Source organism: Cinclus cinclus, chromosome 6, assembly GCF_963662255.1.
Source record: "Cinclus cinclus chromosome 6, bCinCin1.1, whole genome shotgun sequence".
Taxonomy (NCBI): domain Eukaryota; kingdom Metazoa; phylum Chordata; class Aves; order Passeriformes; family Cinclidae; genus Cinclus; species Cinclus cinclus.
Window position 1 is genome coordinate 16,640,835 of NC_085051.1, and position 21,353 is coordinate 16,662,187.

At 42.9% G+C, this 21,353-nt stretch overlaps 1 protein-coding gene across 3 annotated transcripts in view; it reads right to left on the reverse strand.

The window, feature by feature from the left end:
* Positions 1-297: 297 nt before the first annotated feature.
* BRSK2 (BR serine/threonine kinase 2) overlaps positions 298-21,353 on the reverse strand; it is a 302,507-nt gene continuing 281,451 nt past the window's right edge. Inside the window, exons 18-20 of one of the 3 annotated variants that reach the window (XM_062494277.1) lie at positions 20,679-20,768; positions 12,270-12,317; positions 298-1,151 (exon numbers count right to left, since the gene is read on the reverse strand). In XM_062494277.1, the coding sequence (XP_062350261.1) occupies positions 976-1,151; positions 12,270-12,317; positions 20,679-20,768 (314 nt within the window). In that variant the 3' untranslated portion in view covers positions 298-975. Of the gene's footprint in view, positions 1,200-12,269; positions 12,318-20,678; positions 20,769-21,353 lie in introns of all 3 variants that reach the window. The other 2 variants (XM_062494276.1, XM_062494278.1) reach the window with 2 other exon arrangements.

Here is a 21,353-nt window from a genome sequence, read left to right on the forward strand (position 1 = left end):
GCTGGTTTCTGATGAGAACGCGCTCTGGATTCATGGAACGCTGTGCTCCCGCTACACCCGTCTCCTTCCCCACACCCTCCCTCTCCGGGCTGCGTTCACCTGCGCGGACAGAAGTTGCCAAGGGTAAATAATTCACTCCAACAATTTGCAACCTCTTTTGAGCCCAGACTCTGCAATCCCATAACTGAGCAGATCTCTCTTGTGGAGCACCAAAAAAGAAAAAGAGAGGGGAGAAAAAAAACCAGGCGTGCACTGGGGAGGTGTCTGGGGAGAAGTGGGGGAGAAGCCCACTTTCTGAAGGGAGAGGGGAGGCTGGGAACCTCAAACAGGACTGGTCCTTGGACAGTCTACATCGGTTGCCTTCCGTCAACAAGTGTCCGCAGAGCACAGAAGGTGAAGCCGTGGCTGACATGTTAACTTTTCGGGATAATTCCTGGTAGCAGAGCGGAAACAAGTGGTGTCGTCAGAAACACAGAGAGAGCATGAACAGAACAAGAAACAAAAAAAAGAAAACAAAAAAGCAAAAAAAATCCAAAAAACAACAACAAAAAAAAAAACACAAAAAATCAGGAAGGAGAAAAAAAGCAAAACATTCAAAAAAAGGGAGGAAAAAAACCAATAAAAAAAACCACAACCCAAGATCTGGTGAACTGGGTTTGTCATCTGTGCTACCTTCTCTTTTCTTTCTTTTCTTTTCATTCTTTCATTCGTTCGTTTTTGTGTTTGTTTCTGAGATATATATTATATATCATATATAAATATATATATGTATATATATACAGTCATTCCTTCATACAAAATTTGTCTATAGACAGTTTTGTACTGTTGTGGCAAGGTATATACATCCTTCTAGTTTAGAGGCTAGCTTGCTAAGGAATATTCTTTCATTCTTTCTTGCTTTTTTTCTTTTTCTTTTTGTTTTGTTTTGTTTTGTTTTTTTTTCTCTCTAAAGTATTTAATTTTTTATGTGTTTATTTAAGGTTGGTCTTGTAGGCCGACTGATGAGACCATCTTTGCCTTGTCTTTGCCAGCAGGGTACTTATTGTCTCCTCTAGACCCATAGTCATTAGAACCGGAATCGCTCCGCTTGCTGTTTGCGCTATGCTTGGTTGGCGTGCCGGGGGGATGGCTCACCTGCCCGTTCTTCTCGTCTGAAAAAAGTTGTTTAATTACGTCAAAGAAGTTACTCAATGGGCTGCCTGGGTACACAAAACAGAGGAGACAAAAAAAGAAAGAAAGAAAGAAAGGAAGAAAGAAAGAAGGAAAAAAAATGAGAGGGAAAGAGAGAGAAAAAGAGGAGAGAAAGAGAGAGAACAAACAAACAAATGAACAATGGGGTTTTTAACGAGAAGAACACGATGAGGAGATCCAGAGCCACGTGCGTGGGGGTGTGTGGGGGATGAAGACAATGAGCAGGAAGAGGAAGAGTGTTTAGGATGGGACACCTACAGAAATAAAGAACCTGGGAGCATAAAGCACCTAGCGGGAAGGTCCTAGATTTTTCCTGAGTTGGGAAGCACTGCTGTCTCACCTGGCAGGATGACACAGTACCATGTGACTGAAATAGGTCAGTTCATTACTAGGATTCACTTGGCCACTCTGCATGGAAATTACAGTCAGCGACTGCAATGCTGGACACAGGCAAATCCCATCCTACTCCTGCTGTTACAAACTCCATGTGGCTGCCCAATGATGCTTTACTTTTCAGCGTTGCTAAGCTCTCTGCCTACACCAGGCATTAGGCTTTCCTTGCTTATATTTTATTTCGTTCTGAGTTTCTCCTTGCCACCTTGTCATGACTAAGCCTGAAGCATCTGAATGGTCCCAGGGAAGCATCATTTGTAAAATGAGCTATGGCTGAGATGAATGTTGCCATCTGCACTTGCGGTCTGTAGTTTGCACTCACAGGCTTCTAAGCACCTCCAGATCCTCCCTAAACAGGTACCTGGAAATGAAGATGCTGAATGTGAAAGCAGGCTGTCATACATCTGCCTGTTTCTGGGACCTGGCAGGGTCAAGATCTACTCGCTCACTGTCCTGAATTTATGCTCTCTCCACAACACAGCCTCCATGGCACTGACACGCATTCCAGTGCAGTTAGGAACCAGAGAGGGAGGGAGAGCTGTGTGCTACTGGAACAGGCATCTCCTTAAGCCAGCCCCTAGATCACAATGCAGTGTTAACAAGGACTGGGCACTGGGCACATGAATACAGCCTTTTGTGCCACGCAGGCCTCCAGACAGCATGGTTATCTGCTCTTAATCTACTTCTGTGTTAGAGGGTGTGCTGAAGGTTGTACCTGAGGAAAGGCTCGGGGTGCTACTGAGGGAAAGGGACCAGCTACTTCCCTTTTTTTGGGAATCTCTAGTCCCTTTTCATTTTCTTGGATTAGGGGATTAATCTTTATCAAACATAGGAGGGGGTCACACTAAACTCTTTGAACGTGGATATTGAGGGTGTTTTTTATCTGATGTACACCATGGAGGTGATCCCTATTCATGATCATTAAAACCCCATGATGGTTTTCTCATATTGGGACTGTTGGCTCTACCATTCTATCAAATTCAAATAATTTCTATTTCCAGCTCCTGGAAGGAAATAGGCACCTTGTATCTGCCTTCCAATGTGGTAGAAAGCTGTGAAGAGTGGAGCTTTTCATCCCCAAAATGGGAATATTCTGTCAGGAGCAAAGGGCTTCCTCTCAGCAGAGACTGGTGGACACTGCCGGCTTCGTCATTAATGTATTTCCCTTCACTTTAATTCCAAACATAAGCAACCCAGTAACTACAGCAGACAGGTACTTTCTGAGCACAGCAATTCAACTGAAGAACTTGTTGAGTACTTTCTTATTCTCTAATGGAAAATGCTAGACAGAAATAATCGTCTTACACAGAGGAAGAGGAAATGTATACTATTTGAGCTCTGCAAAACTGAATGTGTTACTCTTTTTTTTCCTGTCCTATGCAAACCAGGTAGTGGCTGCTTTCCCTTGCTTGTTAACAGGTGTTGAGAAAAATCAAATGCCTGGCAAATACAGTGAAGAATCTTATTAATCTAATTCATTCCTTGTATTCCTGTGCCTGCTGCTTTGTGGTTAAAGTTCTGCTTTTCCTGGTTCTGTCACTCAGTTACACTGAAGCTAAAAGCAACAGGCTGTGAGTTTCTGGAAGGGCATCATTCACCCAACTGACTAAAGCCTTAGTGATGGGCACAAACAACTAATCAGGCAAAGCACATATTTCAATTTATGACTAAGAAGTCATAAGGCTTTCACTAAACTCAGTCACTTTGGACTCAGGCCTTCCTGAGCTCCACCTGCTCCCTTCCACATGCATTAAAAGGGGATATCTGTTCCACATCTATGACTTCTACATCAGAGATTTCCCTAAGCCTCCCTAAAACTGTTTTAGGTTTGTGGGCACACACTTTGCACAGACTCATTTTTATCTACTCACACTCATTTCTACTTCTTTTAGGTGGATACTGTTTCTTAATGAAAAGAGAAAAAAGAAAGCAAACACTCAGCCTTGAATGCAGGAATGTGGACAGATCTGGTTCTCAGGTGGCTTTGGACCCCTCATCTTCATAAGCAAATGGAGTCAGCAGAGAGAATGAAAAAGAGCACTGAAAAAAATGCTGGAGAGGAAAAGACTGCTGGGTTGGGAGAAAAGAGTAGGGGAATATCTCTAGTTATCCAGCTGAGCAATTTATTTAACAAGCTTAGAGGGAAAGAAGAGGGCAGAGTAAGCAGGGCTCTGCAGGAATTGGGAAAGTTTTTTGTTTTCATATAGACAGGAACAGTGACAAAAGTACAACTTGCAAGAGTGGATCAATAAAACACTTCAGAAATTATACATCTTGTATTTGCTGAGTCCTGATACAGGACTTCTAATCATCCTACTAAAATACGCAGCCCGTGTTTCATCCACCCTTTCTCTTCCCCATGCCCTACTGGCATTCAAGTGCCTGGAGATTTATTGCAGCAAAAGTATTTAACAGTCTCCTTTTCCTTGCCTGTATCACTACTGGATTCCTTACAATCAGCATTTTCAGTTAAAATTTTAATGGGAGGTATGAAAATCCTTAGGGAAGTTTAGAGAGCTACTGAAAATTAAAATAGGCCATTTCACTAACCCTTTCCCTTCTTTGCCTTTTGTACTTGTAATTAAATAGTAGGTAATAATGCCCTCCTGTCCTGGCAGTCAAGGAAAAACTGATACTGGGGCTGGTGTTCACACTGCTCTTTGGATAGACAAGGAGTCCTCACGCCTTTACTCTGGAGATACACAAGAACGGGTCAGCTATGCTGGAAGCATGAAAATGGTGCAGGGTGTTGCTCCTGTTAGTTCTCAGTTCCCTTTGCGGTTCTAAATCCAGTAAAACAAGACTTGAAAATGCAGGCGATGATGGATTAGAATAGGTTTTTCAGCAATCTTCCATGCCTAGCATTCAGTGCAAGATGTGTCATAGGCTCTTACTCCTGTAAGTCCATCAGGGGGCCTCAAAAAGGCTGCCTTTCTTATTTCAGAAAGTGAGATGACATCCCATTTCCTCTGGACAGGGATGAAGGTTTGGCTCAATGATTCTTCAGAACATCTCTGGTGTTTCATGCACAGACTAAGGTCTTCTTTCCCCTTGAGAGCAAATGTTCATCAGCACAGAGCAAAGAAATTGTAAAGGGAAGAAAGGGTGAGAATCCGAGAGAAGGATCAGAGGCAGGAGGGGAGGCTCAGAGCATTAGGTTTATGTCTGTTAAGAGGAGATGGATATGTGCAGTTTTGAGTTAGACCAAGGAGCTGTTTGCTGCAAGATGGGGAAAGGGAATGGGTTTGAAAACAAGCACTGAAGCTTATGAAAGGGTCATGTATTGAAGGGGTGCTGAGAGAAATATATTTATGGAGAAGGCACTGGTTTGGGGCAACAGTGTGCAGCGCTGTCACAGCCAAATATCATGAAAGAAGTCAAAACTGTGAATGGATTTGAATACAACAAGCACTAAAAGGAAGAAACAGGGCTAGAGATAGACACAAAAACACAGGAGGAAGCTGGGCAGGCAGTTTGCATCAACCCTCAGTCGTCAGTATGTCACCTGCTGTTCTTAGGAAGCCTGTCTGACCTAGCCCCAGTGGTGTGACCACATTGAGAAGCCAAGTGAAAGTGGAGCACCCAGGTAAGAGAGAGAGAAAATAAGGGGAATCACTCCAGGCACCACAAGTGACACCAGGAAAGGATGCACCTTGCAAAGACCCTGCTCTGATCTTGTAAAGACCCTCATAGCCCTCCACAGAACACAACAAGAGGTGGTGAACAAGCAGCTTCAGGACAAGCCTGGAGGCTTCAGTTACTGATTAAAGTCTGCTGCTTTGTAACATTTTTAAGACAGTCAGATAAGGACTTGCCCATCTTTTCATGGAAGCAAATAGCAACATTCCCATTGACTTCACAGAAGCAAACCCTGAGGCACTTCCTTCTCCTGTGAAACAATCTCTCTGAAGTCCATGTATTGTTAATGCACTAATCCTTGTGGTGCTGAACACAAAAGTTGCACAAAACAAATATGTCATCTGTGGGATTATCCTCTACCTTTTCTTTCCTTATAGCCTGAGATATTTTGGGTTTCTGCATATATATCTTGGCCTTTGGGAGGAAGTGACTCAGAAAACATAGGTCTGCAGTGGGAAGAGACACCTTTCCTCAACCTGACTTCTTACTTCTTCCCTTGCTGCTTTCACATCTTTCCTGATTGTCTTTTGCCTGTGTCTGCTACTGATGTTTTCCTCCTTTATTCATTCCTTACTCTTTAGCCCTTGTCTTTTTCATCCCTAGGCTGCTCTGTCTTGATAGCAGCTGTGGTTTCAGTGAACCATATAATGAAAATCCAACTTCTTTCACATAAAGCATTAAAACACTCCTTCATGGGTGATAATCCATTTCCTTTCAAATCTATTTTGCTACTTTCATAGAGTTCTAGCCCTCTTCATTAAGACAAGGCTCCTTTTTTTTGGGTCTGTTTGCTTGGTTTCTGCTGGTAGAGTCCCTTCTGCCTTCAGAAACAAATGACTTAAAATATAGAACTTGCTCCAAGAGTAAATGCAGTGAAAGGGATGACAGAAAGATAAAGTGGCCCATTCCTCTTCATTTGGTTGTAGTACCATGTAGGAGTCTCCCTCCAGACTGAAAAGGCCCCAGCCTAGGCACTGTACAAATCCAAATCAGATGCTTCACCCAGCTCTCTAACTACTCACAGAAAGTCCAGGGAACAGCTCCAGTTTCTTGGCAGGAAACCTGAACTGCAGCTCGGAAAGGTGACTTACTTTTCAAAGTCCTTAGACTCTGCTGGTAAAAATGCCAACTGAAAACAGTGTCTGCAGGAACAGACTGCAGAACTACTGCAGAACTGAGGAACCACTCAAGTTATGACACAGCATTGGCACAGGTATCCATGCCACCAGCAGGTGGGAGCTGCCCAATCTGGGCAGACCTGAACAACCAACCTGACATTTAAATGCTCTATAGCACATTCTTGTTCTCACTCCCCTAAAACATCCCATCTCCTCTGCAGGAGGGTGGCCCAATGTTTGTGTCCAGCATCCAGATGGCCATTCTCTGTCTTGCACACGTTTTTGCTCACTGTCATAAACACACAGTAAAGCTGAGATCCAGTTCAGCCTCTCCTCACAGTATTACTCAGACAGCTGGCTCTGGAATAGTGAGTTAGGGAATGATGAACACAGGCAGCAAAGCATCGAAAGGATGAGGCCCATCTCCTTGCTGCTGCCTCCTGCAGAGATAAGGCATGAGTAAGGGATCAGAAACCAAACGTGTCTGTTACTGATGAAAAGCTCTGGCCAATCCAGCACCACCACGTAACATTCAAAAAAAGGAGACATGATGATGGAGAGGATGGACTCATACATTCATCTGGTCAGCTGGTGGCACTGAAAGAGCAGGCAAGGATAATGGTGGGATAAAGAGATGCCAGATTCTGTTATAGAGTTATGCTCTTCTGGCAAATTGGCTGGTTTAAGCACATGCAATTTTTGTATCTGCCTGTCCTTTTATACAGATCTGCTTGCACAAGTGTGTGCTGAGAGGGGAAACTGATGACCCACACCTGTAAAACCACAGCAAATGACATTACTGTAGCTACCCATTCTCTTAGAGACTTCTGCAGCTTTATTCCTATCTTTTTTTGCTTATAAAAATACCAGAAATGTACTGGCACTTAATACAATTTTGATCTTTCCTGACAAATGGATGTTCAGATATTACGTTATGGGTTTCAAGTTCTTCAACCTGTTCCTAAGGAGATAGATGACCTGTGCATGCTGGTGAAATGTTGCTTCCTCATTTCCACTGAATAAATCACTTCAAAATATGATTTTATCTTCTGGGAAGGCCATCTCAAACTTAGCTTAGTACAGCAAGCAAATATTTCCATGTAGCTTCCTGGAACACTGGCTATCATAAATAAAACACTGTGAACTTAATTAAGAGTGAGATATCTGTGTTTTCTGTATTAGATATTACAGAGAAAGAGGAAGAGATCTTATACTGCATAGTAAAAATCTAACCATTGCTGTCCAAATAGGATCTGAGATGAATCAAATAATTCCATGCATCTGGATTAACTTTTAGAGCCAAGTTGCCTTTTTTGTGGCTACCTTCTTCCACAGTGCAAAAACATGAGGCATGAAATGGAAAAGAAATGTCTCCCCAACACAACACTCGATATAGAACTATGTAGGGAGTCAGCCATCCCTTTGGACAGCAAAGAATACTGGCAGAATGGGCAGGGATAACTGATAAACCTGGTTTGAATTCTTTAGAACCACTGACTTATCTTACTTGTTGTGATCCACCCATTTTGAATGAATATGTAATCTCTAAGGTGGGTCTTCTTCCTTTTGTCTCTCAACTGGGTCACAATCTGAACTGGAGAGCCAGCCATGCTCAGAAAAACCAGGAGCCAGTGCATTTTTCAGGAATGTTAATAAAACCCCATTGTTCTGACCACCTCATGGTGTGGCAGTGCTCACAAGGGCCTTTCAGCTGGGAGGGCAGCCTGTATTTTCTTCTGCAGTTTTTGACACCAGTATTTCTACCAACAGTTGCAACTTTTTGACTGCAAATCACCAACCTCCTCTTCCATCAAACAGCTACTTTCAGAAGCGGGATTACTCTACTTAATGCCAGTACGGCCAGGATCATTTCCAAGAACACCAAGTCCAGGTATTTGCTGCTGTTACTAAAATGAAAAACTGCCTCTAGATAAGCACTCACAAAGCTACAGGCTGCAATTGCAACCCAAATGTCATGCAACCAGTTTGAAACTACAAAAATGTTTCCTAACTTCTCAAGTAGATTGGAATGCTACTGGCATGGGCTTGTGTCTGCATGAATCAATCTGTGATTTCTAGGAAGGGAAACCTTCACTTCTGACAAAGGGAAGCCTTCACTGCAGTGTGGTTCTCTCTGCCCAGAGGATGACTGGCCATGGCCAGCAAGATCAGACAGCTCTGAATAGAAAAAATGTCAAGTCCTAAACCCTGGAAGCAAAAGATCTGAGAGAGATACACTGGTGAGATATGAAAGGCAAGTGGATTTGCTGTGCTTCTGGTTTGATCAGATAATTTTGGTGACAGTCACTGGTGCCCAAAAGGACCCAAAAAGCTTTTTGTTTAACTCTGGTGCCAGGAATCCAGGTCTTCAATTGCAAGCAGCAACACAAGAATAATGTTTAAAAGTAAACACAAAGCCTTCTTTGCAGCCTGCATAGGGTTATTGTCCAAGATTTTGCAGGAATGTATGATTGTGCAGTGCCTAACATGACAGCATCAACTGACTAGAGCTGCACTAGTTATCCATACTAACCTCCTCCTCTTCTCATCACTCTCTTTCCATGCTACTGTGCCACTGACACAACTGAAGACTTTATTGAGAATCATCAGATAGGGAGAGTAACAAGCAAAGATTAGAAGTAAAATTCATCCTCAGATAGTGGCAGTGTGAAGCCTGGGAAGTTTACAGTCCTCCTATGTTAATCTCAGAAGGTAAAGCGGGGGATAAGGCAGGTTTTTCAGAGGTTCCTGTTAGCAGCCAGCACCTTGGCAAAACATACTTGCCAAGGACTCCAAAAAACTGGGAATGGAAAGAGGAGCTATATCAAAGGCTATATACTAGCCCTACCATGAAAGCAGTCACCCAAAGAAATTCTCAGCTCATGTCATGTAGTGGCATGAAAGACTTGAAGTCACTAAAGGTTGTGAAGAGAGACTCTTTCCTGACCATTGGCTTCTGTGTGGTGGGTATCACTGGCTCCAGATCCAGTGTGTTCCATATACAGTGAATGATACTTGCTTTCTAATTCCCAGCTTTGTGGTTGAAGCTGGAGGGCTTTTCAGTTTATGTATTATCTTGATTTTTATTTTTAATGTAAAGGCTGTGCTGAACCTATTAGAACCTTAATTACATAACCTATTCTTCAGTGAGATAGACATAAATACCAGATTAGATGGTAATAAACAATTCTCTCAACCCTGCTTCAAAAGAAACAGAATCCAGCTTGTCCTTTTACAGCTGTGCTGATTTTTAAAGGCTTAACGGCAGCATATAAAATGGAAAAGCTTATTTGTCACTAAAGTGATTTAGCTGAGAATACATACAGGAATAGATCAGCTAAAGTATCACTCCTGTAGATGTTTTTCAGGTTACAGCTGCATTTTATACATAAATATTTTAATTTCTACAAGGTAAATTTAATCTTATGAATGGACTTAATGGAAACCAATTTAGTCTTTCTGACAACAGCACTGCCCATTCCCCTGCTGAGATGGATGGAAACATAAAATATTTCACTCCAGCAAGCATTTAAATTCATTATGAGCCAAATTTGTTTCTTCTATTGTGAAATACTACAAGTTGGCAGCAGTTTTCCAGTTTGCACAGGTAGGGTTGATGCAGCAACAGTTGTGTCATTTGGATATTGGCAGGTGCTATGACAAACCTCAGCTGTTTCACATTAACTTGTTTCTCAATGCCACTGGCTGTATGCAAAATCACTTCTCAGACTGATGACCACTGCCAGCAGAAGATGACATAACATTTTAAGGACTAAACAAATTTGCCTTGGTGTTAATTACAGCTTTCAGTGACTTACAGTTGGTGAAAACATGTTCCTCAGTCCCACCAGAGCTTTCACATGGCTGAGCCAGGCCTAAGGAACCTGATTAGCTCTTCCTGCTACAGCGTTAATTCTTTTTGCAAGAATGACCTCCTGTGCTCACTGTCAGAATAGGGCACAACAATGAGGTCAAAATCCCCAGAGAATACAGTTTTTCATACACTATTTGTTGTTATTAGATTAACATTGTGTCAACATCACAGGGGTTTCTCATCTTCAAACCACAGAGAATGGTTTGCCAAAAATAGGCTAAATGCTCACATCATTCCCTTTCACTTCCCTGTCTAAACCATGGGCGAGCTCCAGCACAAGAAACAGCTCTTCACTCATACACAAGGATGGAATTCAGCATGGTGCAGTCACCACTGCTTACACTGTTTGCGAGTTCACCAAACGGAATGTAATTTAAAGGAAACAGCTCCATTAAACCCCTATAGGCCATCTTGTCTCTTCTCTCTCTCTCTCTGTCTGTCTTCTGTCTGTGCTGCAGCTGCCACAAAACAGTCTCCCTACTGGTCTTTGCCTTGTCCTCTTTGTCCCTTGTTGGATTGCTGCTGACATGGTGACAGCTGGAGGGCCTGCATGAACTGTGAGTGAGCAGTGATGCTCTCTACCTAGAGAATGCAGGGTACTGGCTGGTGATCTCTATAGCTCAATTAACTTGCAAACAATCAGGAGAATGAGCATTTCGGTATTTTTGTGTGATGTGAATGCCAGATTCCAGGCAAGAAACAAAGTCTTGAGGAAGAAGAGGGATTTGTTGTCTGATGCCTTTAAGAAGCTGAAGATCTGAAATGAGTCTTAATGAGATCAGAAAAGTCACCTAAGAAATTAAATGAACTCCTTTCAGAGCAAAGGAAAAACTCCTATCAGCAAAGCTGCAACTCAGGGGAAAGAGATGGCCTGAAACACAAGAAACAGGCCAAATTTTGCCTCAGTCACACATGCATAAACCTAATATTATCCCCCCCCATGACAACTTCCCTTTATGGCTACAGACTCCAGAACAATTCCAGAACAACTTTCTTCAGGTAATGAAGAGAGAGTGTGGCAGCCACAGGTCCAGCTGGAGAGCAGCACCAGTTCAGTGAACGCTTCCCTAACATCTTGTCTTCCCTTTCACAGAGATATCTGAACTCAACCTAGATGGAAATCTAAAGAGAACAGAGTTCTCTCATACAGAATATTTCTGTACAAGACATGAATAACAGGACAAAAGCATCTCTCTTACTATTTGGGTATTTCCACTGTGGTATTTGGAGCAGTGAGTAGAGGCACAGGTAATGAAAGAAAGAACACAGTCCATGTGTGCAGGGAGGGGAGGGAAGGCTAGGGACAAGTTAACCACAGTTCACATAAGCCCAAGCAAGCTGAGCTGAAAGTTTTGCAGGAGACTTTTTTATCTTATTCCTAGAAAATTCCAAATCTTCAGTAGGTTCACTACTCCTCCAGCCAGAGACACAGCATCCTTCCCCAAGTCCAGAGTGGAACTATGACAGTTTCCACTAGATAAGTGTCTGATACAATACGCAGTATGTCTTATGGAGAATTTAAAACCTTGGGGTCAAACCCCAAGGACATCTGGGGAAGAAGGGGGTGGATGCAAATGGAGTTAAATAACACAGCATTCCTGTCTCAACAAATAGCAGGAAACCAAGGGAGACAGCAGCTAGCAGGGCAGCACTCAGCTTCACTGCAGAAAAGGGACTGAAGAATCGTGAATCAACAGCAGCAAGTAAAGAAAAGAGGAAACAAAAATCAGGAAAGAAAAAGAAAATCACTGGCCTGGGCTACAGTGAGAGAGGGTATCTCAAGTGTAACACCACACATTTGTGCTATGAAGGGGAAAGCTGTGGTGGAGCCTGTGCATCTGTGCATGGATGGGGAGGAACAGAAAAAGGGATATGTGCTTGTGTCCTCCAGGTGAGCGAAAGTGTGGGTTGTTACAGGGTGGGGAGTCTCAAAAAGAGCGTGGGGGAGCAGGGATAGGGAAGGGAGGAGGTGCAACAGGACAGGGCGGCGCATTATTATGTTGCTCAGCAGGGGCTGGGGAAGGTGAAAAGGCAGAAGGGAAGGAAGTTCTTACCACATTTGGAAAGTCTGCCAGTCATCAACTCCATACAGTTAGTGGTGTCTGGATCATAGAATGGAAAGAGGAGGGAGGGAGGGAAAAACATAAAAAAGGTTTCCATACCTCTGTGCATAAAGTAGTAACTTAGCACATTATTACCTGAAGCAGGAAACATATACACATCTTGGTGTTTACACAACCCAGGCCAAATTCTGCCACCCACTCTATGCCAGTGTAAACCTGGCCCTGAGACTGAGAGTGGAGCTGCTTCAGTGCTGCAGTCTCCACTCACCCCTTTATTGTAGCTAGAGGTATTTATGAGATCTGGGAAATACCCTGCCATCACATTAGCAAACTATAAACCTTGAATACAGTGTTTCACCTGGCTGGCTTTGTAAATCAGCCTGCAACAGCCAGGAAATGTCCAGCCAGCTCATATATCTACATCAAAAACCTGGAGAGAGGGAAGAAATCTAGCCCCATGCTATTAGACATGGAGTGAGGCTATTTCTACAGCTCAAACCATCTTTTAGTCCCCACAGGATAATTTCAAAGTTTCAATCTAACTCTCTCATTCAGTGCAGTCTCTTACTGCTCCTTCTTTCAAGGTCAGCATTCACAGGGAATAGAAGCACTTTGGGAAAGGGTGGCAGAATCTGGCCCTAAGACATTACTGTCCACTTTGTGTATAGCTCCCATTGCCACAGACTCTGGGTGCTTCTTACTCAGGTGCAACAAGCAGAAGGAGATCCACATGTCAGCTTTGAAACAGAAAGGCTCAGCCCAGCTGGACACTTCCATGTGGAACCTGCTGGCAAGCCAGATCTGCTGCTGTCAGCCAGGATTCCCTTGCATTTGGGATCTAAATCACTGTGTTCCTGGACAGTGTGCAGTATTCACTGCTGAGCAGGTGGTTACCAGTTAAAGCACTCAGATCAGTCTCAGATCTCCTCTTGCCTGGGCTCTTGATGAAGAAATGGGCAAGAAATGGGCTCCTTGGAAACATGCACACATATGCTGAAAATCCCTAATTGCCAGGAAGCTCTAACTACTCACTATCTGCTATAAAGTCTGCAGGACAGAGAAAATAATTTCTCAGCATTCCTCCCCTTAAATATTGAGGAAAGTAATTTCATAAGAGGAGGAAGGGGTGCTGGATATGCTTGGGTGAGTTGAACTCACGCTAGAAGAGCATGGATATGCATCTCTTCTGATGCACCCAGGCTTGTGCTGCATAGATCATCTGCAAAAGCATGGAATAGAGAGGACAGCTGCCTGGCCCAGTGATACTGGTCAAAGCATCTAAGCAGTGGTTACATGCTATCCATCCCCAAGGCTAAATGGGCTGGCAGAGGTCAGTGGGAGATAATACCCATGGAAGTTCTCTCAGAAAGGCACAAGATTGAGAGAAAGAGGAAGAAGGATGGAGGTGAAGGAGAAGAGAACATTCAAGATCTAGAACAACATAACAGAGGTGTCAGAGAGGCCAGGAGTTTACCTGCCTTTGAAATTCTTTGCCTGCTCTGGCAAATGTACAATACAATTTCAATACATTTTTCCCTGAAGATGTCTAGCAGGTTTGAGAAGAGGCTACAGCTGCTGATCGAGTCAATGACTAGAAGTCCCATTCATGGCTTTGTATAAGGTTTTTCTTTACTAGCGTGGAGAACTTTGCTGTCTCGTGCCTTTTAGGGGTTCCTGTTCAGCCCCCACAGAGTCACCTACACTTTGCTGTAATGCAGAATGATGCAGACCTGTAGTGGTAGACCCCAGAGCATTCACACAACCATTAGCAGAACTCAGCTTCGAAAGAACATGTAAGAGCAAAGAAAATCTCAAACATGACCAGAAGACTGTTTCTGACTCCCACCTCCAACACCTGAAATTTTCCCCTCAAGTGTATCACTCAAGTGACTGGCCACACAGTAACCAGAAATGTGGAAACCAAGAAGTAGTATTTGGAAAATGTCAGAGCAGGTAAACATGGTGGCTGGTTACTAAGATCCTCCTGAAATCTGTATTTCTGTTTCATTCTTCATTTTAACAAATTAAAAAGTAATCATGTCTCCTTAAGTACATACTGCCTTTTTTTCCAAAGTCATTTGCAGTCAGCACAACTCTCTTTAGCACTTAAAGCCAGTTGTGTCACAGGTCTACATTCCTTAGTTGTGTGATTAAAATACAAGCTGATAGACCTATACACAAAAAATGGATTGTAACAGAGCCTTTCTGACAGCAGAATATCTTGGGCTCTGGACCCCATTTAGTTCCCAAAAAAGTAAATTTGCATGTTCTAGAATTAGTTTTGATGGATAAGGAAAATTTTCTGAAATATGAGACCACAGAAAAAAATCAAAGAAACACTAATAAAACCTCTACTTCACCTTTCTTAAAACTTTTATGCACAACTATGTTTTAAATTCTCTCTATTGTCAGGGCTAGTCCCAGGAACTGCACAGAAATTCATTTTTATTTGTAGTCTCTTTCCAACACCTGATCAGATTGCATTTTCCCCAATTCCTAAGGCAGAGCCAGAGCTCATACTGCACCACTTGAAAGACACAGTGTTAATGTGTCTTCAGCTTCTCTTTGAGAATAATTACTTTAATAGTTCTTTCATTTCTATCATATTGTAACATCTGCTTTAGTAAATACTCTATGTGATAAAATATTCCATAATTTTAAAGCAGAATTTTTATTCTAATTGGAAATCTTAAGATTCTTTCCAGTCAGCTTCTGCTCATGGATAGTAATCCATAATCCAGTGGCTGTGGGATCCAGGTGTTATAAGATAAGTGAACAAAGCCAGGGTCCAAAGGCTTTTAACTGTCTGAGAAGCTTTGATGGATCATGTAGCTGCATTTTTAATGTGTCCTGTTTATTTTTTTAATTAAAACACAGTGGCAGTGTCAGCTCACAATCCTTCTGATGATGAGGCAATTCCTTATTTTATAGGAATTGCTGGAAGTCACTCACACTTTGGATTTGACCAAGACTCTTTCATAAATGAGACCAAATTCAGTTCATTAACAGGTGGCAAATGCTTTGGTTAAAATAAGACCTCCCTTCAAAAGGCCAAACAAGCTCTGAATACATTAAAAACTACTAGACAGGCCTCTGTTGATTTTTTCTTTCCCAATTGTCTTTATTCTTCAATTTCTATCCTACATAATTTTCACAAGGAAGCTGCCTGGTTTGTGATGCTCCCGATATCTCTGAGACCCAGGAAATCTCACCCAAACAGCTGCTCTTCTGAGATCTCCAAATCCAAGGCTGGATTCCAGAAAGCACTGAGCAGCTCCTACCAGACTCTCATAGTCCCCAGTAAACACTTCCACTAAGGGAGATGATGTCAAGGGAGCCACCAGCTCCTCTGGTCCAAGGCAGTTATCTTGCAGATTGAAATTCCCCAGTGTTTTTGTGCTTATTTGAAATTCTTTGTTTTCTTAAGAAAACACTGGAGAACTTGGACTTTTTTCCTACATGCTTTATTTCTGGACTACCAGTAACTACTTCAGTTAATTTTAATGAAGGCTGTTCAGTAATAATATTAAAGCTGTTTAGCAAAAGCACAGTGCTCTGCCAATCCAACCAGGCATTACAGGGCCCTTTCTGTAGGTGGAACTATGATAGCAAGATAAAGTGATTACCCTATACACTACAAGAGTGTAAGACATAAGGGGTCACAGAAGATTGCAGGAAACAAAGAAACCTGGGACCTGAATGAGCCCCAGAAAAACTGACCTGCAATCCAATTCCAAAGTGGCATTTGCAGAGTCCTTTTTTTTTGAGTCTGCAGCTGGAAGTTTACCCTGCAAAGCACTTCATTTGCTCCTTACTCCCTTTTCCATCTTGATAAAATCCTTCACAGATTTCTTACTTTTTTTTTTTTTTGGGAAGCAGTTTGCCAGCCCACAGCTCTTGCAAGCCATAAAATACCTGGAATTCACAGATCAGTGCTCTAGCAAGAATTTGCACTGCCCTGTTTTGAAGCTGGATATGGTCTCTAAACACTTGTTTATGCTGATGAAAAGCACTTCCAGAAGTATCAGTGAGATGCTCTGAACTTGGAGATGTCAGTAGTTAAAATCTGATAAGAAGCCAATAATATAATAAGGAAAGAGAAAACCTTTTACAAAGAAGTTATAAAGGTTATTTCAGTACTGCTGATCACCCAGAACATGGGAAAATGGGAAAAATCGGAATATGTAGCATCCCACACTTAAAACCAAAGCTCAGAGAAGCAAGAAAATATTAGGGAAATAAAAATTGCTACCCTGTGAACGATCACAGATGGCTTTTGTGTGTCCCTATTCACCAGCTGTTACTACTACTCTTTCATGCAAAGGCATCAGAGAAAAACAGACCATGATTTAATGGAAAGAGTGCTGGGCTGAAACAAAGGAACAAATCTGAGATATTGTTCTCCATGGAGAGAGATCTTTTTATCCCAGCAAAGGGCAGTCAGCCCAGGGATTACCTAAGTAGAGATTCTGAGTGTAAGGGCCCTGGATGGTGCCATTCATAGACAAGAGACAAGGCTGACTGCTCTCACAGACAGTGAGACTCCCTCTTGATCCCAAAGGCGTCCTTTCATGGTCTCACTGAGTGCAATGGCTTTTGTGATACCAGTAACAAGCACACATGGACAACTATTCTGGTTCAGACCAAAGGCCAAAACCATCTGAGAAGCAGACTCAATGATCCTTGTGGGTCCCTTTCAGCACAGAATATTCTGTGATCTGTGATATGGTGCTCTGCCTCCCTCAGCAGCCCCACAGACACCCAAGAGTGAAAGAGCAGGCCAAGCATACAGAACACTTCTCCTACCACTGCCTCACTCACCACTGTCAGGTTGGAGATTTCCTGAACCCACTGCAGTTTCTCTGTTTAGCAATCCCATAAGGATTTCTCTGCAGGGAGTTATCCAACCTCCCTATGAGTAAGAAGTACTCAGGGGAAGATGAGCATCTGTAAGCTCCTCAAATTCAGAACCTGTTTCAGCAAAGAGTTCCACCAGTTCTACATTACATGAAGAAATGTTTTCCAATTGCTTTTTTGGTACTTGTCTCCCACTATCTTATGATGGCCTCTAGTTGCTTTCATTAGGAAGGAAAAATGAAGAGTCAATCCCTATCTACTTGTTCTGTGCAAGTCACGAGTCACAGACCTGTTATTGTCTCAGCAGTTATGGCACAGAGGTCCTGAAATGTTAGGATACAAAGCTGGTATATTGCACTAAATTTGTCCATTGAGACACTGGATTTTAGAAGCATTACATTAACTTTTGGAATGGATTTAATATATTTGCACTTTCTTTCAGGTAAGGGAGGGAATCTATTTTCCTGCTTCAGAGTATGCCAGAAGAAATACACACAGGCTGTCTTAGAAAGGCAAAATGGAAGTGAACAAAGGGATATACGGAAGAAGGGATATTATAAAGTGCTCAAGTGTGACACAGAACACATCTGCCTAAATCAGGTACGTAACAGGCTCACACACACACAAATGCATGGGCAACATGACATCTACAAACACTGTTGTCAGCTGGAGGAATGGAAAAGAGGAGAATGCATTCTGAAACCCAGGCAGGCCAGCTCAGGGTGCTGGGATGCTGCACAGCAGATCAGAGAGGCAGCAGAGAGAATGTGACTCTCACCACCATATGTTCATTAGGCCTTGCTGTTCTGCTTTATACTAAATTCATTTACTATTCCCCTTCTGCATGTCTCTCTTTACACACCTTTCACAGATTGTTCCCAACAACCCACCTGTAACAGCATCGGAACTGTAAGGCAGGAGAGACAAGACACATAGGATGTGTCTGTGCACAAGGAGCTAGGAAAAGCTCCCGTGCTGAACCAGAGTTTCTGGTCAGGGCACATGCTCAGAGCCATGGGGGCACAGAGTCCAAATGAAGGTGAACTCTCAATCTGTTGCAGCAGCAGACTGCCTACAGAGTGTCCTCAAACCATGAACCTGAATGGGGCCCAAACACCACAATCCCTATGCAGTGTTCAGGGCTGGCAATATGGGAGAGGGAAAACAGAGAAGACTTTGCTTTGTTTCTAGTGAGAAATGCTGATTAATTCCATGACAATTTCTAGAAAGATTTTGCACGTTTCCAACCAGACACTCAGCTAAGCAAGGTGCTGAATGTGAACTCTTCAGTCCTTTATCCCTTTACTTCCCCTTACTCTCACTGGCTGGAGATGTGAACTACTGGGCCACCCTACTTTGATGTAAATGTTGTCTATTTTGGTAACAATCCATTTATTTCCCTTCCCATCCTTTTCTCCCTTTCCTGTATGCTGCTCCAACCTAAAATTTTCAGGTTGACTTTTCTCATTCTCAAGAGACTTGCGTATTCTTGCAGATCAGGTAAGGTGGTGTGATACGGAACAGTTTGGCACCCTGTCTTGTGAGCTGTCTTGCCTGGGTAAGTCCCCAGTCAGGGGAATTCTAATTTGTAAATTTTAAGACACCATTAATTTTGGTTTTACTCCATGTGGAGTTTTCTGATACACTCTGGCATTAGGGGTCAGGCTGGGTTTTCCCTGCTAGAACATTATGCTCTCATGTAGCTTCAGGCAGTAGAAATAATATGATTTTTCCATTCCAGAACCAGAGCAAAACTGTAAGTCAGATACGTTTCTCATAGCAGAGTAAGCCCATAACATTTCCCTGAGTCTTGGTCATATGAATGGTTTTTATTTCTGCTGTGATACAGCTTTCTTAGGGAGATACCCTGTTTCACATGCAACTGTGCAAGAGGGTTCAGGTTTTTCTATAGAGCCTCAGTAGCTAGCACATATTAGGGTGAAGAAGTTGAGAGAGATCATCTTTATTTACTTTATAAATAATTTTTTCCTCACAGTAAAGTAAGGGTGCATTCATGCCAGAATAAACAAGGAATGCTTGAATATTGTCCATGCATCAGGAGTAATATGAAATATGTTTAAAGGATGCTTTTCTATCTCAATCCCCTCACTCCCACTTAGACGCAGCATTTCCCAAGAGGAAAGGCTGACAGAAAATTCTAGCTGCTTCCTTTGATTTAATTTCAAAAGTCCAGACAGCAAAAACCTGAATCAACCATAGTTATAGTGTTCTTGTTTTCCCTGCTTCTGAACAGAATAACCCATGTGATGGGCACCACTGTATTCCAGCATGCAGAAAGGGTCAGGCAGTGCTGGAGGCCAGAAGCAAAGTGGACACTGAACTGAGCATATTTTTCTGTCAGGTACTAGGCATACACACTTCTAGATGCAGTTATTTTTTCTTTGGATGCTAAAGCCACACTGTCAGACCAGAAGGATGTAACCCATATGTGCAATGAGCCAAGGACATCTGTGACTTAATTGTAGGATGCAATGCCAGCTTAACTCCCCCACTTTTGTCTTGGCTTGTTCACACAAGGGTCAAAAACATAATTTGGCTCTAAAGCATAATATTATTTACTTCCTTTTGATCTCCCACTCCTTCTGCCTCAGTCTTCTGCTGCAGCCTCTGCTCTCCACCTTGTTCCTATTTATTACCAGTATCTGCACATTCTTTCTGCTTTTTCCCACTTTTCCTTCCTTGACACATTCCCAGTAGCTTATCTGCCTTGAGTTTTGAACTTTCACCTTCTTCTTTGTTTTAGAGGATAGAAGAGCTTTGTACACACACTGAGATTTTTTTTTGTGTGTGTGTGTGTGTGTGTGTGTGTGTGTGTGTGTACAACCACTACAGTGCTCAGAGTGAACACCTGCTACATAATGATAGGATGAGGCCAGTTTCTGTATTACCAATTCAGGCTGCCTGCACATCCAGATTGATGTCATTGCACAGGGTCACACACATAAGGCTTTCTCTACCACCACGAGGAATTGAAATTTACTTTTCAAACAGATAAAATATAGCTTCTGAAGAACCTTAGTATAGAATTTGTGCTACCACAGTATTGAGAATTGGATCAAGTGGCTGGAAACTATTAGCCACCTTCCGACCATATGTGAATGGCTAAGTTAAAAGTAGCTCTCAAGTTTGTTCGGGGACCCACTGAAGTTGGAGGTTTCTAAAGTATGCCTGAAGGGTTTGAAAATCAAGTATCCTCTAGAGCATGTTCCTACTCTGGGAGATTCTGGAGCTGGAGGAAATCTGGAAGATCTGTTGATGATGCAGCTTTTGATGGAGAAGTGGGCAAATGGCTCTTTGGGCGGGCAGAGGGCAGAAGCTGTTCAACTGGGGAATGCGCTGGGAGCACTGGAGAGGGAATGAGAAACGGAGGAGCAGGGTGGGAGCAAGGAGTTACTGCTCTGTCTGAATGGAGCTCGGGTTTTTTTCTGTAATCAGAGGGATAGCCTCCCTCAGCCTCCTACTATGGGAGGCATTTCACCTTCCTGTCCCTGCTGAAGGTGCTGGACAGTAGAAGCCACTTACCTGATAACTGCTGCACTGAAGGCTGGTCATGTGTGCTTAACAACTGTGCCTGAATGGTTTCTACTACCCTCTTAAAGCGACGGCTCGGACCTGCGAGGAGAGAAGAGGCACAAGAGGCTGTGAGACCAATGGGAGCCAAGCCCAAGCACAAGGCTGCAGGGGAAGGATCACAGGCATCTTCCCTTCAGTCTTGTCCTCAGCAGTGTCCTGACTGTGTGTCTGTCCTTCAGCCAAAGGGACTATGGTGTGCTGGACACAATAGGAAGAGGAATGGCTTTGGGGCTTCTTTTGTAAAGACAGAAAAGGTTTCTTTGTTTTAATCCCTGTGGGGGGCATGAGGCCACCCAGAAGAAAAGGGTGAGTGCATGTTTCTGTCAGAAGGAAGAAACTATGGCCTCACAGTACCCAGATGAAACTCTGGGACTTTTGAATGAAGCAGGGAGCCAGTATCATGAGTTACACCAACACTGGTAGGCAGAACAGCCATTTTAGCACTAATCATGGCAATGCCAACTTCACCTCTTTGGGAATCCCCTTCCCTCCCTGCATTTCCATCACTACCAACACCATTTTTGTTCCTGATATCCTACTTGCCCCTGACTGGATTTTCCCAAGGTTAAGCCAGTTATATTTTTCCCTCTGGCAGAGCAATTTGCAGGCCTCTATTATGAGCAA